A 26,749-nucleotide genomic window follows, 5' to 3' on the forward strand; every position below is an offset into this window, starting at 1 on the left:
GACCCTGAGGCTCTCCTCCCTTGCAGGCAGGTACCCTACTTCCTACAAAGGAGGGCGCTCCCAATATCCATCCTGCCTGGCTTCTCATGGCTTCTTGGTGGTTTTGATATTGGCCAGGATTGGCCAAGACCACCCTGAGGAGCCTCAAGGAAGGTCTGAGATAGAGAGGGGATGACAGCCCATCTGGACTTGGTCTTTACTCCATCAATATACACCCTTGAGACAGAGCAAACCGAGGGCTGCTGTGTTCATGTGTGTCTATCTCCGTAGCCATGCCGGGGAAGCAGGCGTCCCTGTTCTCTGTGGTTCCTTTCTCAGCTGGACCCCGAATTAGTTCCCTCTGCCCTCCTCAGGTCTAGCTGGGGGAGGCACGGAGGTCGGAGGACAGGGCTCCCACAGGTAACTGCCTGTTCTGCCTTCTCTTTGAAGCAGATGGTAGCCGTGGAGAGCTGTCCCAGCCCACCCTCACCATCCAGACTCACCCCTACCGGGCCTGCGACCCCATGGAGATGAGCTACCCTCGGGACCAGTTCCAGCCCGCCATCCGCGTGGCGGACCTGCTGCAGCACATCACCCAGATGAAGAGAGGCCAGGGCTACGGGTTCAAGGAGGAATATGAGGTAAGGGACCAGCCTGTGCAGAAACTCCCTGAAGGGTGCAGAGCCTCTGGGTGCTAAAGCTTTGCTACTCAGAGCACAGTCCCTGGGCCAGGAGCATCAGCAACACCGGGGAGCATGTTGGAAACTCACCGCCTCAGGCCCCACCCAGACCTACTGAATCGGTTACCAGCATTTTTACAGAGCCTAAGTCACTTATATGCCCTTTAAAGTTGAGAAGCACCATCTAAAAGATTCTGATGCCTCCTTTTCTCCTTCCTTCCTTTCTCTCTTCCTTCCATCACTCAGTTATCTCCAAAGTTTCTACACTTTGGAGCCACAGCTTCCCCCAGTATGAAGCTAGAATGGCTCCAGCCCCCACCCCACATGTTGTAGGAAAGCCAGCAGATCTCCCCTGCCAGTGCTTCTGGGAGGCTTGCTTGCTCCTGGTCACCTGTTGCCTCATTACTGCGCTTCTGCTGTGTTCTCAGTTCCCCCAAGGCAATACCTCCTCTCCAGCGCCTGCTGTCCCCTCTCTGCACTGGACACCCCTTTCCTTACTCCCAAAGCATCTTTAACCCCAAGCTTGTGAGTAGCAGTTGCTACTGAGATTTGGGGGATACCTGGGTGGGAGTGGGTCTTGTAGCAAAGCACAGGAAGTGCCTGAATCCAAGTGGCCCTAAGGTTCTGGTCTCCTCACAGGTCTCTACACCCACAGCCCTTCCCAAAAGTTCTTTTTAAGTGTCCTCAAAAGATCCTTTTTCTTCCAGCAGCCCGGAAAGGCCTCCCACACACCCCTTCCTTTCTTAGGCAGAACAATTTTGCTTTCTTTGTCTCACTCCTTTTGTTTCAAAACTTACCTATTAGGCATCCCCTTTTACAAAGGAAAAGTGAAATAAAATTGAAGGGAAAACTGATTAAGATGTTTCCTGAGCTAAAGAGCGCCTCCCTCCCCCAGAGGACCACCCCCCTAAGAACCCCCCCCACACACACACACATAACCTTCCGCCTGCAGGTTGGACTCCAGCTGCAGCCAGCTTTGAAAATTTCCTTTTTTCACTTTTCCTTTCTCCTCTCCCTCTCTTCCTTCCTTCCCAAAATATCTTTGAGACATCTACTGTGTGCCAGGCTCTGAGTTATATGAACTAGTATTTTTTTGTGGCTTTTTTTCCCACACGGGACACGTGCCCCAAATATGCTCGGTTCAGTTTTGTGGTGTTCGGTGAGAAGGCATTGACTCAGACTCTTCCCATCTGGAATTCTTGGTCATGCAGACTAAGTTTATCTCTCAGACTATATTCTGAGAAAGAGCTTACCAAGCAATGATTTCAGGAGCTCTGTGAGGTCATGAATTGTGCTACACTCTGGGGCCAGACGGCCGGATCCCAGTCCCACACACTGTGATCTCAGCCTATCATTTTGTCACCTGAGTTTTAAAATTCCTTTGTTCTTTGAGTGACTGGTTTGGATAAGGTGATTTCTAAGGGCCTGTCTGGTCCTAAAACTTTATGAGAGTGTAAAATGTGGTGGCAAGGGGCATGTTTGACACATTTATGAGAGCAAACGCGTTCGTGTCGATGTACGAGAGTGATTACCTGCTCGGAAGAACCAGCAGTTCATTTCGAATGCGGTCTAAGTAACATAGCATTTTTCATATGCTCAGTCTACAAATTTTTGGAGGATGTCAGGATAAAAGTTGAAGGAAACCTAGGGGGTTGACTGAATGGTCCTAAGCCCTAAAAATGTGGGGGATGGGGTGCCAGTGTGTGCTTATACACACCTACATAGATAGGTTTGTTGAGCAAATGTCAGGAGAGCGTGTGTGGTTTGTAAAGGCATATTCTGTATCATGGTGGTTTACTACGTCAGTAATATTTAATTTGCTTTAAAGTTTCAAACAGCATTAGGGGAGCTATGTTATATCAAAAAGGGTGACAAGTAGTTGAAGCCTGATAAACACTGTTGTAACAACGTACAATCTAAAATTTGAAAACAAAAACGCAAATGCATTTGACTACTTTGGTGCATTGCCTTCCAGATTGATATCGCTTTTAAAAGTAACCATCCCTGTGTGGTTGATTTCAAAAAAAATTTTTTTTTGCCTTAATAAACAACAGAAAATATTTCTTATAGTTCTAGAGGCAGGGACATCCAAGATCAAGGTATCAGAAGATTCAATATCTGGCGCTCCCACTTTCTGGTTCATAGACACCCATCTTCTCACTATGTCCTCACATGGTGGAAGGGGCAAGGGATCTCTGTGGGTCTCTTTTATAAGGGCACTAATCCCATTCATAAGATCTCCACCTTCATGACCAAGCACCTCCCAAGGGCTTTACCTCCTAATACTAATACCATCACATTAGGGATTAAGTTTCAACATAATGAATTTGGGGGGACACAATTATATAGACAAATATTCAGATTACAGCACTCTTCCATAGCCACAATTCAGTGATAAAATTGAGGCAATTTAACATTGATACAATTTGTGTGTGTGTGTTTGTTTTTCCCAAACTTTCTGGCCTGGAAATGAACTGCTTTTATAATGAGAAAGAAAATAATACATGTTGTTTCATCATTTGGAAATATCACTAACTAGACTAGCCATGACCTCAATTAGTTCAAATTATATTCATTAGTTAGCTGGAATGCTTAGCTTCTAGTTAACAGCATTTTCTGATTAACTGGAGGTTAATTGGAAAACATTACTTAATGGGAGTCTGTCCACAATGTGCTGTTTCACTCTCCTAGAGTGTAGCTGGCTATCGCTTTGATCCTCAGGCTCCTGGAGGCTACACATACTGAGCAGGAGTCACAAACCTGCTTGAAGACTGTGTCCTTTAAGATAAGATTCCTGAGTCTCTGATTCTACTTTCAAACCAACACTCTACCCTGCTCAGTGTGCGTTGTGTGTGTGTGTTTCCATTCAAATGAGTGGGTTTGACAAGTTGACATAGAAGGGACCTCTCAGCAATAAGGAAGCTGTGTCTTCTAAAATTCAGTTCAGTTGTATAATCACTTACAAATTTATTCATTAAATTTTTACTGAGTATTTACTGTTCCCAAGGACTGTTCTAAATATTTTAGATATGACAGTGAACAAAACAGACCAAGATCCATGCCCTCATGGCGCATGTGTTTTATCAGGGGAAACAGGAAATAAACAGTAGACTTAAAAATAAGTTATTTTACAATCACTTAATGGGATGTGTTAGTAAATAATGCAGTGTGATAGTGACAAATACTGTTTGCTGTGTTACAAACTAAATCCTAGTGACATGAAACAACCAATGTATTGTGCTCACTGGTTCTGTGAGTTAGGAGTTTGGACAGGGCACAGCAGGAATGGTTGTGTCTGCTCCATGGTGTCTGAAGTCTTGACTTGGAAGGCTCTAAGGCTGGGGGCTGGAAGCATCTGAGAGTCTTTCACTTCATGTCTAGTTATTGATGCAAGCTGTCAGCTGGGATCTCAGCTGGGATTGTCAGCTAGAACACCTACACATGGCCTCTTCGGGTGGACTGGGCTTCCTCACAGTTGCCTCAGAATAGTGGACTTCTTACATGGTAGCTCATAGCTCCAAAGGTGAGCTTCATAGCTAACAAGGTAGAAAGTACGTCACCTTCTGTGACCTAGACTTGGACATCACAGTATCACTACCACCACATGCTATTGATTATAAGCAAGTAATAACTGCCTATGTTCTAGGGAAGGGGAATTAGACTCTCTCTTGATGGAGGGAGATGCCATTGCAAGTTCTAAGAGGGAATGCAGACCTGGAGATACTGGAAAATACAATCTTTGGATGATACAATCTCCTACAAGTACCATAGGGGGTGGGGGGAAGAGTGGAGCAAGGAAGGGACATGGTGTATTCCAGGGACATAGTGTGAAGGAACAGGCTCCAATATTATGTAGGGGAGAAGGGTAGTCCTTAATTAGAAGATGACATTTGAGCAGAGACATGATGGAAGAGAGTTCCAGTTCAAGGGAGTAATATATCTGGCATGTACAAGGAGGCCAAGGTTGTCATGAGTAAGTGAACAAAGGATAAAACTAATAGAAGGTGCTATTGGAGAAATAAAGGGGTGTCGACCATGTAGTGCCTTCTAAGCCATTATAAGGACTTTGGCTTTTACTTGGAATGAAATAGAAAGTGACTACAGTTTTGAGATGACAACTGAGAAAGATCTGACATTGTTTTGAAAGACTCATTCTAGCTACCATGTTGAGAATAGATATAGGGAGGCAAGAGTAAAAGCAGGGAGACCAGTTAAGAGGCCATGGCAGAAACCGGGGTGAGAGACAACGGCGACTCAAGCCAGGGTGTGGCAGTCGGTGGAGGTGGTGAGAGTGGCTGGATTCTAAATATATTTTCTGCATAGAGCCAATGGGATTTTCCAGCACAGTAAATGTGGCATGTGAGAGAAAGAGAGGAATCAGGGGCGACTCCAAGGTTATTCTACCTGAGCCCTTGGAAGGACAGAGATGGGGAGGCTGCAGGTAGAGAAGACATGGGGACAATGGAGCAACTGTGAGTTAAATTTTGAACTGAGTTTAAGATGCCTACTGGACATCTTCATACTGGAAAGTAGGTTATTGGGTATGTGAGTCTGGAATTTGGGAAAGAACCCTGGGCTGGGGACAAAACTTTGGGAGTTTTTGACATATAGGTGATAGTAAAGCCACAAGACTTCAAAGTCACCAAGCAAGTGAACAGAGGAAAAGACAGGGACCGAGGACTGAACTTTGAGGAATTTCAACTCTAAGAAGTCTGAGCACTTTCCAAAAACCAGACCTTGTGCTAGGTTCTAGGAACTGAGGAGATGACATGGAGCCTGCCTGCATTCTGAGGAACTTGAAACCTGTTTTCACAGACAGGCATATAAACTGATCTTTTCACCATCCTGGTAAAATGTCACGATAAAGGTATGCCCTTGGGGCTGGGATGCAGTAAGCCTAGCCTGAGGGTGGATGGCCAGTGGCTCTCTGGGAAATAGAAAGCCTGAACCAAAGCTGGAGAAGTAGGAGTAACCAAGTAAAAGCAGGGAAGGGACTGGAGCAAACAGTTACTGGAACTGGGATCAGTTTGGTACATATAAACTATGGGAGGGGACCTGGAGGGAGATGGGCTGAAATTGTCAGTAGCGGTAGGCATGGGGTGGGGGCAAGGGGATATCTGTCAGGCTAAGGAGTTTGGATTGTATTCCAGGAGGCCATTGGGAGACATTGAAGGGAGCAGAATTTTTAAGCTAGATTTGCATTTTTAGATGTAACTTATCTGGCGTGGATCAGAGCAGGGAGAGCAGAGATAGGTAGGTGGCTGGGACAGTAAGTAATTCAGGGAAAAGATGGGATTGCCTGAAGCAGGAGACTGGGCCCAGAGCCCAGACAAACCCACACATAATCTCTCATGTAGAGACATAAAATCAGCTTGCTCTCTTTGGCCTGAAAACTTTAGTCTCTCTCTATATATTTTAAGTTCAATGACTTGAAGTAATGTATGAATCATTCCGAATTGATAGTCAAAAATGCCTGGATTCAAGCCCTGTCTCTTTCATTAAGTATATGGGTGACCTTGGGCCGATCACGCCACCTCTCTGAGCCTCCATTTACATAATTATGCAATGAAGGTGAGGGGGTTGGTCAAAATGCTCTAAAGAGCATGTCTGTCCATGATTTTTGAGAGTCTGTGTAAGAAGCAACTGCACAGTCCCGCTGGCTCTCCTCCTACTGATTGTCCCACTGGACCCACTCTCTAGGGCTACCACCCCGTAGTCCTAGCAACCGTGATTGACCAGGGGCCTTGGGCTCCTAAGAACTCAAGGAGGCCTAAGGAAAATTAACTACACCTACCATACAGATTTGTGTCTTAGAAGTATTCAGTCTTGGCTGCATATTAGAATTACCTGGGGCAGTTTTGAAAACACAATACCCAGGCCATCCTTCGCCCAATTAAATCAGATTCCCTGGGGGTGGGATCCAGAGATCTCTATTTTCTATGCTCTCCAGATGACTATAATGTACTCTTAAAGTTGAGAGACACTGGCCTAGAAAGATCCACAGTGCATGCCCTGCTTATGCCCAGCACCCAGCACCTCACCAGCTGTACTCGCTGCTGGTCACATCTGATGCCCATGGAGGTGTGTGATGACCACACAAGTCTACCCTGCTGGTGGCACACAGCCAGAGTAAAGTCAAGGGGCTTCTGTGTGTGACTGTGGACTGCAGAGTCTTCCCTCCTCCCCACCCTACTTCCCCTGCCCAAATTATCTCACTTTCCCAAAAACAACAACAAAAAATGAAGCATGCCAGCAAATGAGTACAGAACTTAGCTGGAGAGTGGGGTTGTCTGTGAGCCTATAACCCCAGCCATCATCATGATCAGAAGAGTAGTGGGTTTGGGAAAGATGAGGGACCACAGGAAGAGGTGACTTTGTGATGGAGAGAAGGAAGGGAAGCATGTTAATGCTAGTCCCATCCAGGCAGTCTGTCATCCTGATGAATGGATCAAGTCCAATAGGGTGACCAGAAGGTATGTGGTTGTTATAACTCCATTAAGACTATTTAAGCAGCAAGGAACAGCTGTGTGGAGTGTGACGCAGCCTAATCAAGAGCAAACATTGTTTTCCAGCTCAGGGCGGACACTCCACGTGCGGACACTCCGTGTGCATGGCTTTGTGGGGAGAGGCCAGTGTTGCCATCTTTCTCTTAGTCTTCTGTGGATGATGGTGGGCAGGCAGCCTCCTGATGGGGTGTAACCATGGAGATGGACGCTTCAGGTCACCCCAGCGCTCTCTTCTCTGCTCAGAGCAACCTAAACAGAGGCAGAGTAGACCCATCCAGGGTCTACTCTGCTTCTCCCACAACTTTTTCTCTCCTCGGTTGGTAACAGTCCTGAGAGATTCTGGTCCAGTTTCTCCATCCACAGATGAGAGTGGTTCTGGGTAGAGGCATGGGGAATTCGTGGCAGATGCCCAACTCAGGAAGGGAAGACCGTGGGTGTTCCTGGAACTCATAATGACCCAAATAGGAAGACTTGGGCTCCACCTGCTCATTTCACTCCACTCCCCATGGATTAAAATAAGGAGAAATGGGCCATTTCAGGGGGTAGCCAAAGACATCAGTAACCCATGAGGTTTCAGACTTGGGAGTTTTTCCAATAGGAAAGAGCTCATGTAGGAGAGACTATTAACTAACTCTTTTCCTTTGAGTTTATTTTTTCCACTTAATTCTGTTTGTAACCCAACAAACAATATTTTCTGCATTTAATATAGAAACTCTCCCCAACCAAGTGAGCAATTTTCAGGCGGTACCGTAGAAAACTCCCTTGACTGAGAGTCAGGACCTGGTTCTCAGTCTGCTCGACATGCCAGATCATCTTGGACGTGACTCTTCCATCTCTGAGCCCCCTTATCATCTTCTGGGAAAGGTCTGACTACGTGGCATGGACTTCGGAAGCCTGATAGTGTGGGTGTCTACTTCATTTGGTCAGAAGTACTTATTGAGTACCTACTGTGTACCCCGCACTGTTTGGGCATTTGAGGTAGTTAGAAAGCTAAATAAAGAAAATAAAGACCTTCCTTTAAAGGAAGATCATGGTCTTGCCAGGCTGTGTAATTACAAAACAGAATGCTGGTTAAAATGCTTCATAGACGTGTGAATAAGTACAGTCCGGGGGGGGGGAGGGGAGCTGTTTGTTTTTGCTCTTTGTCAGTTGTTGCTGCCAAGATCAATCAGGAGCTTCACAAAAGATGAGACACTGAGTTGGAAAAAAGTAGAAGGAGGCTGGGTTGAGGAAGAGCATGTGTGACAGAGGGAATCACATGTTCAGAGTCTGGGAGGCATGAAAGAATCAAGAAGTTGCAAGCCAGCTCTCAGAAGGGAGACAAAGGTGCCTGCCTATGGAAAGAGAAATTAAAATTAAACTAGTTGTGGAGATAGATAGGGATTTTACAGCCTTGCATAGTTTTCCTGAGCAGAATTAACAAGGTGATATTTATGGCCTTGACAGTCTACCTCTTAGCTCTAGCTGACCTCAAAGTTAAGGGAGAGCTGTTGACCCAGAGACAGCCACCCAGCAACTCTTGCAGGAAGATGGAGACAGTGTGTGGAGGGGACCGGAAGCCTGTAGCCTGGAATTGAATGCAGGGGTTCCCCAAGATCATAGGCTCCGCGCTGGGAGGAACAGAGAAACCCTAGTGTGAAGTACTAACTTAAATGGATTGCAGAGTGCTGCTGAAAAACTTTGTGATTAAGACAGTGCCAGTAAGCCAGGCCGGGGTGGCTCAGCAGTTGAGCATTGACCCAGGAACCAAGAGGTCACAGTTCGATTCCAGGTCAGGGCACATGCCTGGGTTGCAGGCTTGGTCCCCAGTAGGGGGCGTGCAGGAGGCAGCTGATCAATAATTTTTCTTTCTCATAGATGTTTCTATCTCTCTATCCCTCTCCCTTCTCTCTCTGAAAATCAGTTTAAAAAAAATAGTGCCATTAAGGGGAGGAAAAGGCACCAGCACCGAAAGCCCCTCACCTCTGTGGGCAGCCGGTACAGCTGCACCGAGTGTCTGCCTGAGCCTTTCGGGTGAGTCTTCCCCAGGAACTCGCTGTTTTCATCCACCTTACTGCCTAAGACAGTGGTTCTCCAGCTGTGACGCGTGTGGGAATCAACTGGAGAATTAGTAAAGAGCATTACGACAGGAGCTCATTGACGTGGAACAGCACTCCGGCCTCTGCCTTTTACCCAATTCCTTGGGAAATTTGAATCCCCCACAAACCCTGGGAACCATTAGCCTAAAATGTATCATTTAAAACCGTATAGCTTTTAATGAAGCCTTTAAAGGGTGCTTTGTGACTCTACATGCAGACACCCTCCACTCTTCTGCCCTGATCAAAGCTCCTGTCAAAGACAGATACCCCCATCATGCTGCAATCTGATTTTCTACTTCGCTTCCCCAGCAGAACTCATAAATTACCTTCTGTTTAGTGACATGGTGCGCAGTAATGTTTGCTCTCCTGATGCCACTCCAGGTAGACGTCATCAGTCACCCTTGCCTGTCCTCTCTGTCCACATTTATAACCCGAAGGCACGTGCTTCTCAGCACAGAAGGAGGCATTTGTTGAAAGCTTGGCCTCTGCCAGGGCCACCACTAACTCACAGCGCACCTTAGAGTAACATAGCGAAAGGTACACCTGTCTCGGAATGATGGACTGTCACCTCTAGAATGTGTCCATAATAAACACAGAAATCGATCATGTCTACCAAATCACGATTCTCCTTAAAGCATGGTACTTTGTGCACAACCTGCACAGCCACCCACCAGCTGGCCACGGACGCCAGTAAACATAGGCGGTTACTAAACCCAACAACCACAACTGAGACCAGACCTCAGGCCTCCAGTAGCTCCTGAAACTTTCTCACTCCCTGAATACTATGTCTTACCTGTACCTAAAGTAAGCAGCTTGTCCCAGTTTCCCCAGAATGGTGCCAGTTTTATTTATTTTTTAAATTAAATGTATGGGGTGACATTGGTTAATAAGATTATGTGAGTTTCAAGTGTACAATTCTATAATACATCATCTGTATATTGCATTGTGTGCCCACCACCCAAAGTCGAATCTTTCATCACCATGTATTTGACCCCCTTTATCGTTTCCTAAGCCCCACCCCCTTCCCTCTGGTAACCACCATCTGTCGTCTGTGTCTGTGAGTTTTGTTTGTTTGTTTTTCCTGTTTGTTCATTTGTTGCTTTCAGTTTTATATCCCATGCGTGAGTGAAATCATAAACTCCTACATTCCAGGAGTCCCTTGGGTCCAAGGCAAAACAGGAGGCGTGTTGCCAGGAGCCCCCCTCTTTGGTCTTGTGACAGTAAACTGGGTGTTTCTGATCAATGGGAGGCAGAGTGTGAATTCTAGGTGTGAGCCAAGGGGGCGCGATAGCACATTCCTGGGAAAGAGTGGGATGGGAGAGCCTCTGGACACCTGCTGTGGACCAGGCACTGTGCTAGGTGCCTGGAGGCATTATCTCAGGTAATCACTGGGCATCACAGAACCCTGTGGGATATGTTATTTTTCTCATTTACATAGTATAAAATTCATTTGGGGGAGAAGTATACAGATGCATGGTTTTAACAAATTATTGTCATGCAAACATCAACACGATCAGGGTACATGAGAGTTCCATCCGCTAAAAATCCCCCTGTGCTGCCCCATTGTAGTCAAATCCTTCCCACCCCTAAACTGAAGGGCATGTTACTGACTGCATTGTCAGAAAGTTAACAGAGACTTGGAGTGGTAAAATGGTTTGCAGAAAAAATGCTCACTCTGTCTGCCTTTTGCAAAGCCCCGCCTTCTCCCTGACTCATACACAGTTAGTGGGCAAGAGGTATTTCTTGACAAGGTAAATGAGTGGGAGACCCAGGTAATAAATGGCACCTCCTTGGTGAAGACTGAAGTCTTTCCTGCCCCAGGAGGGTACAGTGGTGGGCAGGGGCACAGGGCAATAATCCTGGCCGCCTGGACTGGTTGGTCATGGAGGAAACAGGCCCTCGGCTGTGCCCTGAAGCATCAGCCGGGAACTGCTTGGTCAGCATTCTCTGGACCTGGTTTTGCTGCACCCCAGGGCATATCACAACCAATTATCTCCGGGATACAGTCAAGTCAAAGGGAATGATGGGGGCGTCATAACTGACAGAATCTGCTGAGGATAGCAGGTGGACAGGTAAATTTAATGGACCAGGATGCTCACCTTGGATTGGCGGTGAGCTGCTCTAGGAAGCTCTGTGTTCTGTCAAGGCATCTCACTATTCGGGGCATATCTCTAAGAGGCTTAAGTGCAAGGGAGAGTATCCAAAGAAGGATGGCGAGCTTCAGAAAGGACCCCCCTATCTCAGCAGGGCCAAATCAACAGCTAGGAGAAGCAACCAGCCAAGCAGGCATCAGGGACAATTCTCAGTTCTAGCAGGGAATTAGAGTATTAAGTGGGGAAACTGAGGCAGGTTGCGCAGTCCTATGGGCTGACTCTACACAACAGGGCATATGAGGCCTGTGACTATGGTCATGTGGTCTGAGCCCACACTGGCTCCAGGAGGCCCCAGCTCTGTGGCTGGGAGGTCAGTTGGATGGATGGGTAGGTGAATGGGTGGGCTGTAACCACAGGAAGAGTTAGTCTGGGACAGGAACCAGATAACAGTTTTATCCTAAAGGCTATGAAGCCTGTCAACAAAGATGAAGAGAGAGTTCAAGAGACAAGTGCTCTTAGCCACTTGTCTTGATGCTGGACTGGCTCAGCCTTCCCAGCTTAAAAAATGTTCAAAGCATTCCCATTGGCTTAGAATAAAACGCACATTCTGCCTGCGGCCCACAAGATCTCGAATCAGCGCCCCCCCCCCCCCCCCCCATGTCACCCTCTCCTCTTATTGTCTCTGCTCTGGAGAGCCTCTCTTCAAGGTCTAGAACCCACCAAGCTCATTCCATCTCAGGGCCTGGGCATTCGCTGTCCCTCAGCCTGGAACGTTCTTCCCCAGCTCTCACCATGCTGGCTTCAGCTCATCACTTAATTTTCAGCCCAAGCGTGTCAATGAGAGACCGGTGGGAACACATTTGCAGTTGAATGAGCTGTGTTAGAAACTAAGGGACAGCTCAGGAAGAGAAAGCTAGAAGGGACTCATAGGATGTGGGTGGGCTGTGTGAGGTGACTTGGGGCTTTGTTCCGGACTGGACAGTAGTAGCGAGCGGCATGACTGGGCACCTTAATAAATCTTAACTATAAGAAGGGAACGTGAGATCGAGGCTAAAGCTGTAAATATCAAAGAGGAGCAGCCACTCATTAGCCAGGATAGGAGATGTTTGGTCGTCTATTTTTGGCTTCTTGGACAATGTTCATATTTTTGTCTGTGTTTGGATATGACTGCAGGGTGGTCATGCTTTTGTCTGCTCCATCCTGGTCTCAGAGCAGCCGTGTCTGATGCTGGCATTCTGTGAGATTGTTTATGCTCGACCAGAGAACACCAGGGCCCAGCTGTGAGTCCTACGCCAGCCCCCGGGAGACAGGGCTGCTCTTTTCCTTCTCAGATGTCTTCTTTTCAGAGTCCTGCCCACCCTACCCTATCTAACGTAGTCCTTTTCACTAATCACTGTCTGTCCCAGCACCCTGTTAATTGCCTTCATAGCACTTACTATAAACAGTGATCTTGTGTGTTTGTTTATTATCTGCACCTTCCCACGTCTCAAATATAAAATTCATGAGATCGCCTGCCATGTCTGTCCATTGCTATTATTTCTAAGACCTAGTGCAGTGCCCAGCACCCAGATGGTCACCGTGGAAGGAGGGGAGGAAGGGAGGAGAGCAGACTCATTCATTGTATATTATTCAGCAAGTCATTTCCTGTTTCTGGACCTCACTTTACTGATGTGTAAAATGAGGCAAGAATTTTTCCTACAGGTCCTTCCAGATCTGACTTTCGAGGATTCTGTGAATTTCTCAACTCAGACCTCCAGGGATTAGGACACCCCCTACATGCATCCTTTAGGACACACACACAAAAATGATCACCTTAGAAAGCAGCACTGTTGAAAGGCAGGAACCATTTCCCCACTCTTTCACTCTGGGGTGTGAAAATAGAGCTCAACACTCAAGGAGAGAGTGAGAAAAGGAGAGCAAGACTGATAATGGATGGATGTAATGAGATGGCAATTTTGGTTTCAAAAGAATGTGATTAGCTCCTAATGACTGTCACAATTCCCTGGTCAATCTACTGTAACTACCCACTAATGCAAAAATAATGCCCCTCTGCTGGCTCACTTTGAAGACAGAGCTGAGTCTCTCTTTCATACTTTTACCCCCTCATATTTTTTCCTTCCGAGAGATCACCCCCTATTAGATTGCAGCTCCCTCAAAAGGGAAATGGGTGTGTGATCAAAGTCTGCCAATTAGGGGGTCATTACCACTCACTCCTGGGTGGACAGCTCTGCTAGGCCTTGCCTCTTCTGCCTTTGTCACCATCATCACAGCCCCCAGGCTCCAGATTGTTCTTCAGTCCCCAGAGCTGTGGCAGGGTCCTGCATGGTTTCCTATGGAGAAGTGCCATTTATCACAGGTGTTTTGTTTTGTTTGAGATTTTTCAAAAGATATCAGTCTGCATGCTTGGTGCATCCTAAAAAGCATGGCCTGGATGCTGAGAGGGCTCCCAGCTGTGTGTCGTTCAAGGGCTCCAGGGGTGGAACGGAGACCTTCATCAAATCCCTGCAGTGTCGCTAAACAGAGGGTGCACACTTCTTCTATGGGGCCCCATGGAGCTGGGCAAAGGTCAAGTACATGGAGGCAGAGTAAACAAAACACTGTCCAGTGGGTCTGTCCAAAAGCAAGACAGGAAGCTTTATGGGGCGGTGAGCTCTCTGTTCCTAAGGGTATCCAAGTAGCAGATGCTATAGATCAGCTTATCAGCTGCCTAGAAGGCAACTGTTAAGAACACAACGAGACAATTTTCAGTCACTTGCACCTCTGAGACTCCAGGATCTCTGCCTCCTGCATGCACAGGAGCCATCTCACCCACTAATTTTTCCATCCATCTACCAATCCATTAACTTATTCAAAAGGGGTGACTCAGGCATGGATGGAGTACAAAGCCAGTATTGGGTTCTGGAGTTACAGATGCTCATCTTTCCCTGGAGTAATCTATCACCAAGTTGGGAGACAAGACTTTCCGATTATTAGATGGAGAAGAGTCCATCTAATAATAGAAGAAGTGGCTAAGTAGTTGGGAATGCTGTGGGGTGGGGGGAAGGTGAACGGGGAAGGTTTCACAAAGGAGAAAATTCTTGAACTGGGTTTTGAAGGATGTGTAGAAGTTTACCAGGTAGACTCAAGTGGAAGAGAATTTCACACAGAGGGAGCAGCATGAATAAAGTCAGTCTCAAAAGTTTGAAACACCTGAAATTGCCTATAGCATTGCATTTAGTTCCTTAGCATTGGAATATTAATATAAGGGTAAGAAATGAGGCTGCAGAGGCAATGTGGGGTGAAGTCATTAAGGACCTTATATTAAGGACTTTGGTATTTATCCTGGAGACGATGGCAAGGGGAGTAACTGAGTCCTGTTCACATTTTAGAAAGATCTCTCTGATTACAGTGGAGAATGGATTGGAGGGAACAAACCCAAAGCAAGAGAAACCAGTGAGGAGACTCGTGGGAAAGTATTTCTCCAGGTAAATTCACTATTTGCAAAAATCATGGCTGCACATTAGACTCACCCAGAGAGCTTTAAACACAACCGGCACCTGTGTCTCATCCCCAGAGAGTCTGATTTAATTGTCTGGGGTAGGGCATGGCTTTGGGAGTTGTAAAGCTTCCCCCGATGATGCTAATGTGCCGCCATAACAAAACCTTAAGCAAACTGTAACCCAAACCCTGGCACATAGTAGGTACTCAACAGATATTTTCCCCCCAGAAAATTAGGATGAGAACATTCGGAGTGTCCCCTTCTTGTCTTCACACCACTTTGGTGGACGTAATTGGATGAACATTTGGCTTTTATCACAGAGGGTTTCAGGTAGGAAGCCCACCCCCAGCATGTGAGCTTCAACATTGAGAAGTTCAGTGCTGCCCCGGCAGAGAGCCCGGAGCACAATGCTGGCTGCGGGAAGTGGCTGTTGCTACCTGGCCGCGGTGGGAGGGTGAGACCAGGGGCTGGCACCTGAGAGTTACAGGCAAAAGCAAGAGCCATTTGCAGTCTAGAGATGGCCTGTGCTGGTGGCAAGAGGGATGCAGAGTGATGGTCATTTATAGTGAGGAGCCCTCCATTTGTAAAATAAGCATTTTCCTATCTTCATAGCACTTTTCTCGCACTCGGATTTAAGGCAGAGATTGTGCCCAGAGCCTAGCTACTGTTTCGCTTGTCCTCCGGGATGCCTGTCTAAGGGTTTCAGACATACAACAAAACTGTGATCCCTTGATAGCTGGGAAGGCCCTCTATTCCCTCACCCTAAAACCCTGGGGAAGCTAAGTTGGAGAATGTGGCTCAGCTCAGGAAGCCCAGGCGAGGACCCCCCACCCCATCTCCGTTCCATCTGGAGTGGGCGCCAATTCTACCTACCCACCCACTGCAGAGTTGAGGATCTTGGTCATGCTTCTGGAGCAAAGGTCAGCAAACTATAGCCACGGGCTCAATCCAACACCTGTTTTTGTAAATAGTTTTACTGGAACGCAGCCATGCCCATCTGTTTGCATTTTGTCTGCGAGTGCTTTCACTCTGCAACAGTGGAGTTGAGTAGGAGTAGTTACAACAGAGATTATATGGACTGCAAAGCCCAAACTGCCTACTTGTCTGGCCCATTAGAGAAAAAGTTTGCCAACTTCTGCTCTAGAAAAACACCCCCCACCCAGGTTGGCTTAACATATGGGAGACTGGAACCAAAAAAGGGGACATCATGCACAAGCTAGGCTTTCACTGGACAGTGGTCCCACCTGTCTGTCACACATGGCCCACTGAATGGCTGAATTCCTGACCTGTCAGGTTACAGATTCCTCCTTGATTAGGATGGACCTAGCGAGGAATAGATGGGCGAAGGCAAGGCTGGTGTACTAAGATGAGTGGATGCTGCTTTGCCCTGCCTTGCTGACAGGGACCTGTGCAGACTGAAGATGTTGAAATTCCATCCCAGAGGCAATGCCAGGGCCACTAGCAGGACATTCAGCCCATTCTACCAGAAGCAGGGTGGGAACAGTAGTCAAAATGTGGCCTGACCTTCAGCTTCCCGCTCCCTTAAATGCCCAGCTTCCTTCTCTTGCAGATAACTGACTATACCCTCCCCTGTGTTTCCACCGCACTTGGCTCATAGCTGCGTTAAGTCATTCCATATGGTTGCTTACTTGTCTGTCTCCTCTTAAACCAATGACCCCCATCTCTTCCCTCCCCCAAACTCTGACTCTGAACCTCTTTGTCCAACTCCCTGCTCTGCATCTCAGCTTGGATGTCTAATAGTCATCTCAGACGTGGCTGCTGCTGCTCCTGCTGTTCTTATGGTTTTGAACATGTGAAGAAGCACGTAATACTCAGCAAGTGCCAGGCACTGTTCTAAGCCCTTTATGTACCCAAAACACGACACTTAATTCCTGCCTCCCCAATCCTGTTTCTCCCCACCTGTTTCTTCTCCATCTCAGTAAATGTCATGACTCCCCACTAAATTCTTCAAGCCAACAGCCTGGGCGCCAGCCTTCATCCCTCCCTTTCCTTCACAGTCCACATCCACTGTAGATGAGTTGGTGGCCTGCCCATGTCCCTTCTACACTCATGTCCGCAGTGCCTGCCTCCTGGAAGCACCTATAACTTTTTGCCTGAGGACTTTCTCAACACAAAACAATGCACACCTTGCCTACGGAGCATGGCAGGGTTTTAAGGGAGTTCCTAAGAGCCGTCCTCGACTACTGATAGATGGAGATCGGTGGATAAACACTCCAACTCCCTTCTCCCTCTGGTGGGAGAAAGAAATGGGCCCATGGGATTGCGCCCCAGGCACACACGGTTGATGTACCTTATGTTGACTTTCTTCCCTTGATGGTCTCGCTTCCCCGACTCTCACACCCTTGCTCCTTAGGATTACCTCCGAAACAGAGCCTCATATTCAGATCCTTGATTCTTTCAAAAGCAGTGAGCCTGCTACTGAGCCCAAAATCTACACTATTCAACTGAAAACATTTGGTTCTCACTACGTCTAATGCCACCATCCTCATACAAGGGTCCAAGGTGCCGTTGTCTCTTACCTGGACTATTGTAACTTCCTAATTGATCTCCCTGAGCCTGTATTTCATACATGAGCCAGAATGTACTTTATAAAACAAATAAGATCAGATAACTCCCCTGCTCAAAGCCCTCCGATGGTTTCCCATCGCACTTAGAACAGCACCCTCTGGTTACCAGTGGCCGCACTGTCCCCTCTAACCTGAACCCTCCCAGCCTCTTCGGATGCTTCTGTCCCTGCTCACCCCTGCCTCATCCGTGAATGTGGTCATTGGTTACCACCTTCGCATCACTGTTCCCTCTGCCTGGAAAGTGCTTCCTACAGTTCTTGGTTTGAGAGGCCTTTTTACATCATTAAGGAATTAGCTTAAATGTTACCTTCTCAGAGAAGCCCTCCCAGAATGTAATCTGAAATAATCCCCTCCTTCGTCACCAGCCCTTCCCCAAGCTTTATTTTCTTCATAGCATTTTCCACTCACTAAAATTATATGTTTTCTGGTTCATTTGCTACATCTCCCAGTCGACTGGAAGCTCAAGGGGCACTTAGTTTATTTCTCTGTGTCCCAAGTACGTAGAACAGCGCCAATCACATATTAGGGACACAATAACCACCTGTCGAATGAATGAGTGAGTGAATGAATGAATGAATGAATGGCTCCCCTACTGGGCCAGGTTTGGGCTCATGGCACACAGAAGACATCAGTAGCACTTGAGCCAATGAAGGAGGAAATAAGGCCATGGAGGGGCCCAGCCTGTTCTCTCCAGGCCCCTGCACCACCACTCAGCCCTGTGTGCTGAGTGACCCATCACAGCGGGTGTCATTTCCCCCACTGACTCGTCTTCACCTGGACAGAGCTCCTATCTCAGGCCACTTTAACCTCTGTCCTTCCTTTACAGGCCTTACCCGAGGGGCAGACGGCATCTTGGGACACCGCCAAGGAAGACGAAAACCGCAATAAGAATCGATATGGAAACATCATATCTTGTAAGTGCCCTTCGGGGAGGTCCCAGGCTTTGGGGATGCAGAGGAAGCAAAGCTGTTACTATTATTTACCTAGAATTTGTTATCAAGTAAACCTTGATGTTTCCAACTTGGGGTCAGCATGCCAAGCTGGGAGCTGTACTTCAGCCTGGGTGACAGAGCAAGGCTGACCTCAGCCACAGCAGCCAGGTGGGAAGCTGGGTCCAAGCGGAGGAGACCCAAGCCTCTGGAAGCTTAGTCTGGTCTGGTATTGCCCGCTGCTCAAGAATTGCTCAGGTTAGGAAGGAAGCCCAGCGAAAGGAATCCTTTGTGTTCCCAGCAGTTCCTCTAATGCAGAGTACCACCATAGAAGTTACTCAGGGTGGGGAGCAAGGTCCAGGCCATGCGGGCAGAGCCAAGAACACCTAGGCAAGAGAGTAGTGCTACTCAGAGAAGATAGAGTCCCAAGCAAGGATTGCTGCCCAGAACGAGCCAGAAACTCTGAGCTTTTGCGGAGCAGCCAGCTCAGGGCTCAGAGGAGCCCAAGGCTACTCTGGTCATACCAGAGGTAGGGCTTGGGCATCATGACTTCTGCCAGACCCCACTGCTAGTGGGGCAGAGGCTCTAAGGTGAGTGCCTGCTGCTCAGGGCTGCATTGACACAGGCCTTTGGTGGCCCTGAGCCTGCAGGAGGAAAGCATATTTTGTGTGGAGCTAGGGGAGGCGTGGAAGGACACTGCCTTTTGCTTGACAATGAGCTCTAGGCAGCCCTGATGTGTGATTTAGTGAAGGCAGTGTACAGAGTGGTTAGAGCCCTCTGCAGTCAAACTGCCTGGGCTTCTGTCCCAGCCATGGGACCCTGAGCAGGTTTCCTGACCTCTCTAAGCTTCACTTTCTCACCTTTAAAATGACGAAAATAATAAATAGGGCCATTGAAGAAGGTACATAAAACCCTGGGCCAACCCGGACCTTCTGACATCTCTTCAGCTGGGTACATAGCATTCCTTGGTCTTAGCTCTCAGAGTAACCCAGTTCATCCAAAAAGAAAAAGAAAAAAAGATCGTGAATAACAAATTATTTCTAGAACAGCTTAGTGTTTTGTTTTGCTGAACTGTCTAGACACTGCCTAAGAAAAAGCTTGGAGGGAGAGAGCATAAGATGCAGCTTGCAGAGGAAGGAGGCAGAAGTTTCGGCTTAGCTGCTTCCTGTGCTGATTTAGGAATGGGCTATGAATGGCAGGACTAATCAGAAACATTTATAATTTGTCTCTTGGATGATAGTAATGGAGACAGCAAGATTTCTTGCAAGTGAAGCATTGGAAAGAGATGTTCAAACAATCAGGAAATGTGTGTCAAGACCTATGACGTGTGGGCGTCCTCTGAGCCAGGCCCTGTGCTGGGCATGGGGACACTTGGTCTCTGCTCCCAGGAAGTTCCCATTTGGGGAACATGTGGCTGATCACTCTGACTATCCTCTGCTTGAGGACTGCGACCTAAAGTATCTGCTTACTTGTCTGTCCCCCCTATTAGATTGTGAGCCCAGATAGGGTCACTAAATTATAGGTGGTGAGACCTTGTGTGATCATTCTAAGCCTTAGCCTTCTGTCTATAAAATGGATACAATGATGTCTTCCTCCCAGAGGTATTGTGCAGATAAGAAAAAATAGATGACTAGAGCACAGTGAAGAGACCCTGCCTTCCTGAGAGACAGGGATACCCAGCCTGGGTCAGGTATCAGGGCCAAAGCCTGTGGGAGCCAAGGATGGGGAGCCAAGCCAAGCTATGTATCTCTCCAGACCCCACTGCTCACCCTCTGCTCTCAGTACCTTTGCCCACACCGTCACCAGCTCTCACCTGGTCTCTGCCCGGCCTCCTTCCTGGATGTTCCACATCCACCTTTGCCCCCAACTCTGTACCTATCTGATCTCTTGCCGAAGCCAGAGAGACCTGAATTAGATCATGTCATCTTGCTGAAAACCCTTCAAATGGTTGCTCTTCGCTCATGAACATGCCTTATCCAAAGTCTCTTAGCTGCCTCTCCAGCCTCGTTTCCCACTGGGTTCTCTTCCTACTGGTCTCCTCAGTTAAGCCACACTGGCTGTCCTTCAGTCCCTAGAGCTTTCCATGCTCATCTGTGTCACAGGGCCTTTGCACAGTCTGTTCTATCAGAGTGTCCTTCCCTCCTCTCTTTGTTCGACTAATTCTACGTTGTCTTTAGGTCTTGCCCAGCCACCACTTCGTCAGGGGATTCTGACCTTTAGAATTAGCACATAGCCCTGTATCCTCTCCTTGAGCACGGATATGTCTTCTCCTTAGCCCTGTCAGCCTTGTGATTTGAGAGGCATTTGGATGACTATCTGTGGACTGCCTCATAAAAATAGATGCTCTGTGACAGCAGGACCATGACTGTCTTGTACTTCTGTGTCCCCAAACCTGCCATATGGTTGGTGCTCAGTAAATTGGAATTGAATGTGGGAAAACACCGATTCTCTGCAAGACCCCAAAGGCCTTGAGCCTTGGGTCTCTCCCTCTGGCTTTCCAACAAAGTAGAGAACACCCAAAAAGGAGGGATGGAGGAAGGCCGGCTCAAGATGACACTTGGAACGATGTCCAAGTAATGTCTTCCAGGGAGGAAAAAGGTACTGAACCTAAATGAAGGGAACAGAGACTGGATCCCAGGCAGCAGGGAGAGCAGTGAAGGGGCTAGAATTCCATCACTGGGGGTGCAGAGGAAGCTGTCAGTGCCCTACCCACACCCCACAGCCTCACCACCTCACTGTGCAGTGACACCAGCTGGCAGTACCAGCATCCGGGGCCAGGACCAGGGTGGGGCAGGCGAGACACCCGGCCTGCAACATTCAAGGAAGTTCCTTGACCCTGCATCTAGCAAGCACCTCCCTAAAGTGCCGAAGGCGCCTCCCTCGTTTCCCCCTCATCCTGCCCTGTCTGTGTCTCGTTGCGTGAGGACTTTCTCCAAAGTTGGGCAGGATGCTCTGTCCATGCACAAGGCAATCTCCCCCTGGACCGTGAAATAGCCCAGCTCCTCCCCCTCCCACTAGGGTGTGTACTTCACACCTTTTCCTGAATCCCACAGGGAGTAGGCTGAGGTTGCCCACAGTAGTAATGGCCTTGAAAACGCACCTTTTCTGGGCTGCCTTCCCTTGGCTCTCTCCCTCGCCCCCTTTCCCCCTGGTGACCCCTCTCCTCTTATGTGAACTATCGCATTGGAATCCTCATCTTACATCTACTTCTAGGGAAACCCAAAGAGAGGCAGAGGGGAGTCAAACACCCAATGACACCACCTGGATGGGCTTAAATAAACCTGAATCTCCCTCCTAGTGAAAGGGTCAATAATTCTTCAACCAATCAGGGCTGAGGCAGGTCTGTACTCAGGCCTGAGATAGTGCCAAGGTAACCAGTGGATCCTAATGCCTTTCAAGACATACAGGGGAACCAAGAAAGAAAAGAGAGGTCCTGGAATTGAAATGAGAAACGTAAAATAGAAACAGCCCTGAGGAACAGGAGGTGTTCCTGCCCTTGTAGGTGTCCCTCCCAAAGGCGAAGTCTGCCCTGGCTTGATAAATAGAAACATTCTTGGCACAAGAAGAAAACCAGGTGTGATCAGCATCTTAAGGAACCCGAAGAGGCTGGAGTTGATGACAAAGGCCCAGGCCTGGGAGAACAGAAAGATTAGCAGGGAAGAGGAGGGTGTAGGGCACTGCCTGCAAAGCAGACAAGGAAAGAGGAACCTCGGCCAAGCCCTTTCTTCCGAATGATTCTACATAGGATTTAGTAATAGACGGTGGGGTTTCCAGGGACTGGAGCTGGAGAGAAAATGAAAGGGAGGGAAACGAATGGAGAAAGCAGAACAAAGGGCTGTTTGCTTTCAAGTAGCTCTGGGCAGGGACTGTGAACAGGAGGAAATTTCAAGAATACCAAAGCACTCCCCATGTGGAGGTTCTAGAGGGGCCTCCTGGGCCGGCCGGAGGAAATTACACCCAGGAGAGGAACAGGTCTCAGGGGTTGCAAATTTTACAAAATGAGGCTTCCCTTTGGGATCAGGGAGGGCCCCAGCAGGAAATAGATGGGACCCTCAAATAAGGGGATTTGAGAAGAATTTGATGAAGTGAGTCTTTATAAAGGTGTGAGCTAAGTGTGGGAAGACCACAGGAATAGTGCAGTCCCCTGGGGCTAAATGCCACCCCTCTGGCTACAGAGGGTTCAGTAGGGAGAGGTTACCAGGACCCAGAGAAACACGACTAAATGGTCTCCATGTGACCCAACCACGGGAGCAGGAATAAGTACCTTGATGGCATGCTCTTCCCTTCATCCAGTCTCCTGCCTCTGCCTTCCATTGGCTAAACCCAACCAGAAGCCAGGGGACAAGGGAATCTGTAGACTTAGTCCAGTGGTTCTCAAAGTGTGGTCCCTGGATCAGCAGCACCAGCATCACCTGGGAACTTGTTGGAAATGCTCATTCTTGGGCCCCACCCAAACCTACTGAATCAAATCCTGGGGGTGAGGCCCAGCCATCTGTGTTTTTCAATGCCCTCCGGGCGACACTGATGCACTCTCACGTTTGAGAACCTCCGATCTTGTCCAGAGATCAGCCTCCTGGATTAGAGAACCAGGTGCCGGTATGTTCTCTGAGGCATCTTTCCTCCTAGTCTAAAATAAGCCCCAGGGCTCAGCTGTACTGGAGAATTGGACATGGGTCAGGCAGATCCAAAGCTAGTCCCAGTTCTGCCCTTTACCTCAATCATGACCTTCAACAAGGTCGCTTCACCTCTCCGACCCTCAGTGTCTCATTGCTCAATGCAAAGAGGGCGAATGGAGATGAATGAATATTGAATCTGGTGCACAGACTTTAAACCTAGACAAGACTTAGTCTAGGCTCTTTGAGTCCACAGGCGAGGAGCAATGGTTCAGAGATCTGGCCCCTGCCCAAGGCCACACAGGGCGGCTGTAGGACAGCCCCGACCAGAGCTTTGGGCTCCTGCTGCCTGGACACCACATGCTGCCTTCCTAGGGTCCCTCTGCATCAAGGCACATTGTGCTCTTGGGGTGAGAGGGACAGGCTGAGGGCTCGACCTCAGAACAGGTGGCAGGCTGGGCCAAGGTCTTCAGAGAGGCTGTTCTCACTTCCGGGGAGGAACTCGGGTTCAAAACAAATCCAGGGGCTTTTTCTCACAGTAGACTTCTCTGCTGATTTCTGGGGAATCGAGCTGGGCTGACAAAACGGAGGCCTCGGTCAGTGTTCCATTTTTTGTTTGGTTGGTTGGTTTTTGTTTTGTTTGTTTTCTGCGATCTCTGAGGGTGGCCCTGGCCTGGGCCCTCCAGGTCCTGGTGCAGACGTCTCCAGTGCCTTTGTTTATCAGAGGACTTGCTCTGCCTGCTTGCAGGGCCGGCCAGGACTGCCAGGACATTCAGTGTCCCAGGATCAGCCCCAGCCGAGGACTGACGGGGACAGGTGTATAAGAACCCCAGCTCCCTCTCCCCTGAGGCTGAACACCCGGAGGCCCACCCTACACTGTCTCCCAGAGCTCCCTGAAAGGCTTAAGCCCAGATGTCTTCACGGTAACTTGCTTGACGACGCGCCCTTATTGGATTCCTTCCTTTCTCCATCTCACCTCCCTCTCTCCCGGTGTTTCCTGGGTTCACCCCCCAAATCAAGTCCTTGCGCTCAAATCCTTGTCTCCAGTTCTGCTTCTGAAGGGATTCAAATCTGAAGGCTTCTCTTTCCTGAAAGTTTCCCTAGTGGGGTGTGGGCTGGGCAGCCCCTAAGGAGGAAGCGGTAAGTTCACCCCACGGCCCCGACCCTCTCACCACTGCCAGAGGTTCCCCTGCCCCGCCCCGCAGAGGGGAGCTGTCCATGCTCAGCCACCACGGAACTGTCAGAACAGGGAGGTGCACGAAGGTCCCCGTTTCCCTCTCCTCCCCAAGCCACCCTCTCTCCTGATAATGGCCATTCGATCAGGATTGAACGCGCAGGCCTGTCGCTTCACCAGGGTACCCGAGCAGTCTCGGCGGAGCCTCTGCCTCCTCCCCATCCACACACGCAAGAGGGCGGCATTAACATTTCCAGTTCTTCTAGAAAATGACTTGCAGCTCCACAATTCATTGTAATGAGCCGAACCTCTTTTCTCTGAAAAATGGCACCTTTTCCTTACCCTCCCCAGTGCCCAGAAGACAGGATAGAGAGAATCACGTGTCCAGGGGATAGGTAGTCTCTCCCGGCCCCTCCTCTCTGAAGTGATTCTCTCTTTAAGTGGATGTGACTTGGGAAAAGCGACTTATTGGGCTACGTTTGCGGGAGGGGGAAGGGAAGAGGGGTTGCGATGTTTTGAGAGGTAGAAGTGTGCGGAGGAAAGGGAGCCCGGTCCTGCGGGTGGGCATGGGACACAGTGGGCTGGGACAGTGTTGGAGTGAGAACTGGCCTGGAGGAGGTGTGGAGGCGGCGAGTCTTGGGAGGGGTGGGGACCCCGCACTCTACAAAGAAGCTTTCAACCTTATACCTTCCCCTGAGTTCTTAAACTTCTTGGAGCCTTAAGTTTCTCATCCATAAGACGTGGTGATGATATAGACCCCCACAGGGTTACTTTGAGAATCTAATGGCATAGCATCCATAAGGCTTCTAGAATAGTACCTGGATCACCTTACACATTCCGCACAGGTAAATAAATCCCTGCACCTCACCATCTAACACAAGGCGGGTCTCTGGTCCTCATGGCCCAGTTCCAGTAAGAGCCTTTGGTCTTTCCCACGACAAATTGAAGTAAATTGTGAGGGCACCTCTGCGCTAAACAGCTGAACATTGGTCTGAACGTTCAAACCTAAGTGTGACCAGAATCTCCTGGAGGGCTTGGTAAAACACAGATGGCAGGGCCCTGCCTCAGAGCTTTGGATTCAGCGGGTCTGGACTGGGACTCAAGAATTTACATGTCTAACATGTTTCCAGACGTTGCTGATGCTCTTGGTCAAGGGACTATATTTTGAAAACCAAAATTGAATTTATACATTTATGTTGATTTCTTGCAACACCCCAGGTGCTTTTATGGCTTCCTTCTTTTAATCCTTGCCGCAGTCTGCTGAGGTAGATACAATTTTGATGCTATAGTTGGGTAAACTGAGGCTCAGGGAAGGTAAGTAACTTGCTGCCGGTGATACGGTGGTATGTGTGTGTGACAGACCTCAGGTCTGCCTCCAGAGCCTACTTAGCCCTTCACCTCTCTCCTACTGGAGGCAAGCATTGGCTGCCAATTTTGGGACAGAACAGGCTGGGTCTGCAGGTGGGTTAAGGAGTCTGCTGTGGAGAGAGGAAGAATTTGAACCCAGGATCCAGGCAGGTTCTGCCAGCCTTGTGTACGAGAAGGAGCCTGGGGCCCAGGTTAAAATGAACAGTATGGCTGTGAGCCAGGGGCCTGCCCCTCTCTCCTTCTCAGCCTTTCAGACACAAATATGAACTCATTTATTAAACAGATAATTATTGAGCATCTGCTATGCACCCCACACTGTAGAGTTCAGTAAATAGGATGCCCTTCCTTAAATAGGGTGTGGAGGAGAGCCACAGGTTAATCAGACAGTCACAAAAATACAGCTGCTCTAAGAGCTGGGAAGGAAAGTACAGGAAGCTATCAGAGTCTGGGGAGGAGAGATGACAGAAGACTCCCGGAGGAAGGAATATTGAGATGAGAACTGAAGAGTGAGATGTTGCCAGCCTTATGGGGTTGGGGTGTTCCTGTACATGTGCAAAGGCCCTGTGGTCAGAGCAGACATGCGTTTGAGCATCTGAAAGGCTACAGTTACCAGGTAGTGTGTGGGAAGCAGGGCACGAGGCTGCACTGGGAAGCAGATCCCACACCATCAGGGTGTGGTAGGGCTTTCTTCTCTGTCCCTGGCATCCTGGAGCTGGTTCATGCCAGCTTGCAAGAACGGACTGTTAAATTTCCAGGAATTTTGTGAGCTAGTGGATGCCGTGTTGGTAGCCTGAGGTCAGCCGCCGTGAGAGGGTGTCACAGAAATCAGCAGACGGTGCCAGTCAGGGCCTTTTGTTCTCCAGAGAGCTGTTTGTGAAACATTTGCCGACATACCACCGGCCTTTGTCCTGAAACTACAAGGAATAGATTCCAGAGGGATCTATTCCCCTGGGTTTGTTTCTGTTCCCCTGGGTTTGTGTTTGGGGTGCGGCCCTTTGGATCTCCCAGTCCTTGCAGTTATGTCTTGCCTCTATCAGCTGCCAGCTGCCGTCTCCTCCCCACGAGCCAGCTCTTGCCCATTTCCCTCCTCAACTGAGAGCCAGGCGGAGCCAGGCCCCTGCGGCTGCCCCTCGCCGTCGAGGAGTTTGCTTCTCCTCTGTATGACTCTTCTCAGTTCTTCTTGTCTTGACTATCAAACAAGGAGTGCCAATTTAGCTGTTTCTCAGGCTTGCAAAATGTAGATGGAGCATAATGAATGTGCTG

General features: G+C 48.7%; 1 protein-coding gene across 1 annotated transcript in view; it reads left to right on the forward strand.

The window, feature by feature from the left end:
• PTPRT (protein tyrosine phosphatase receptor type T) overlaps window positions 1-26,749 on the forward strand; it is a 511,569-nt gene that overhangs the window by 440,312 nt on the left and 44,508 nt on the right. The window contains exons 15-16 of the mRNA XM_087819279.1: window positions 433-620; window positions 18,229-18,316. Of these exons, the coding sequence (XP_087675405.1) occupies window positions 433-620; window positions 18,229-18,316 (276 nt within the window). The remainder of the gene's footprint in view (window positions 1-432; window positions 621-18,228; window positions 18,317-26,749) is intronic.

This window comes from Miniopterus natalensis, chromosome 7, assembly GCF_054644295.1.
Source record: "Miniopterus natalensis isolate mMinNat1 chromosome 7, mMinNat1.hap1, whole genome shotgun sequence".
NCBI classification, from domain to species: Eukaryota; Metazoa; Chordata; class Mammalia; order Chiroptera; family Miniopteridae; genus Miniopterus; species Miniopterus natalensis.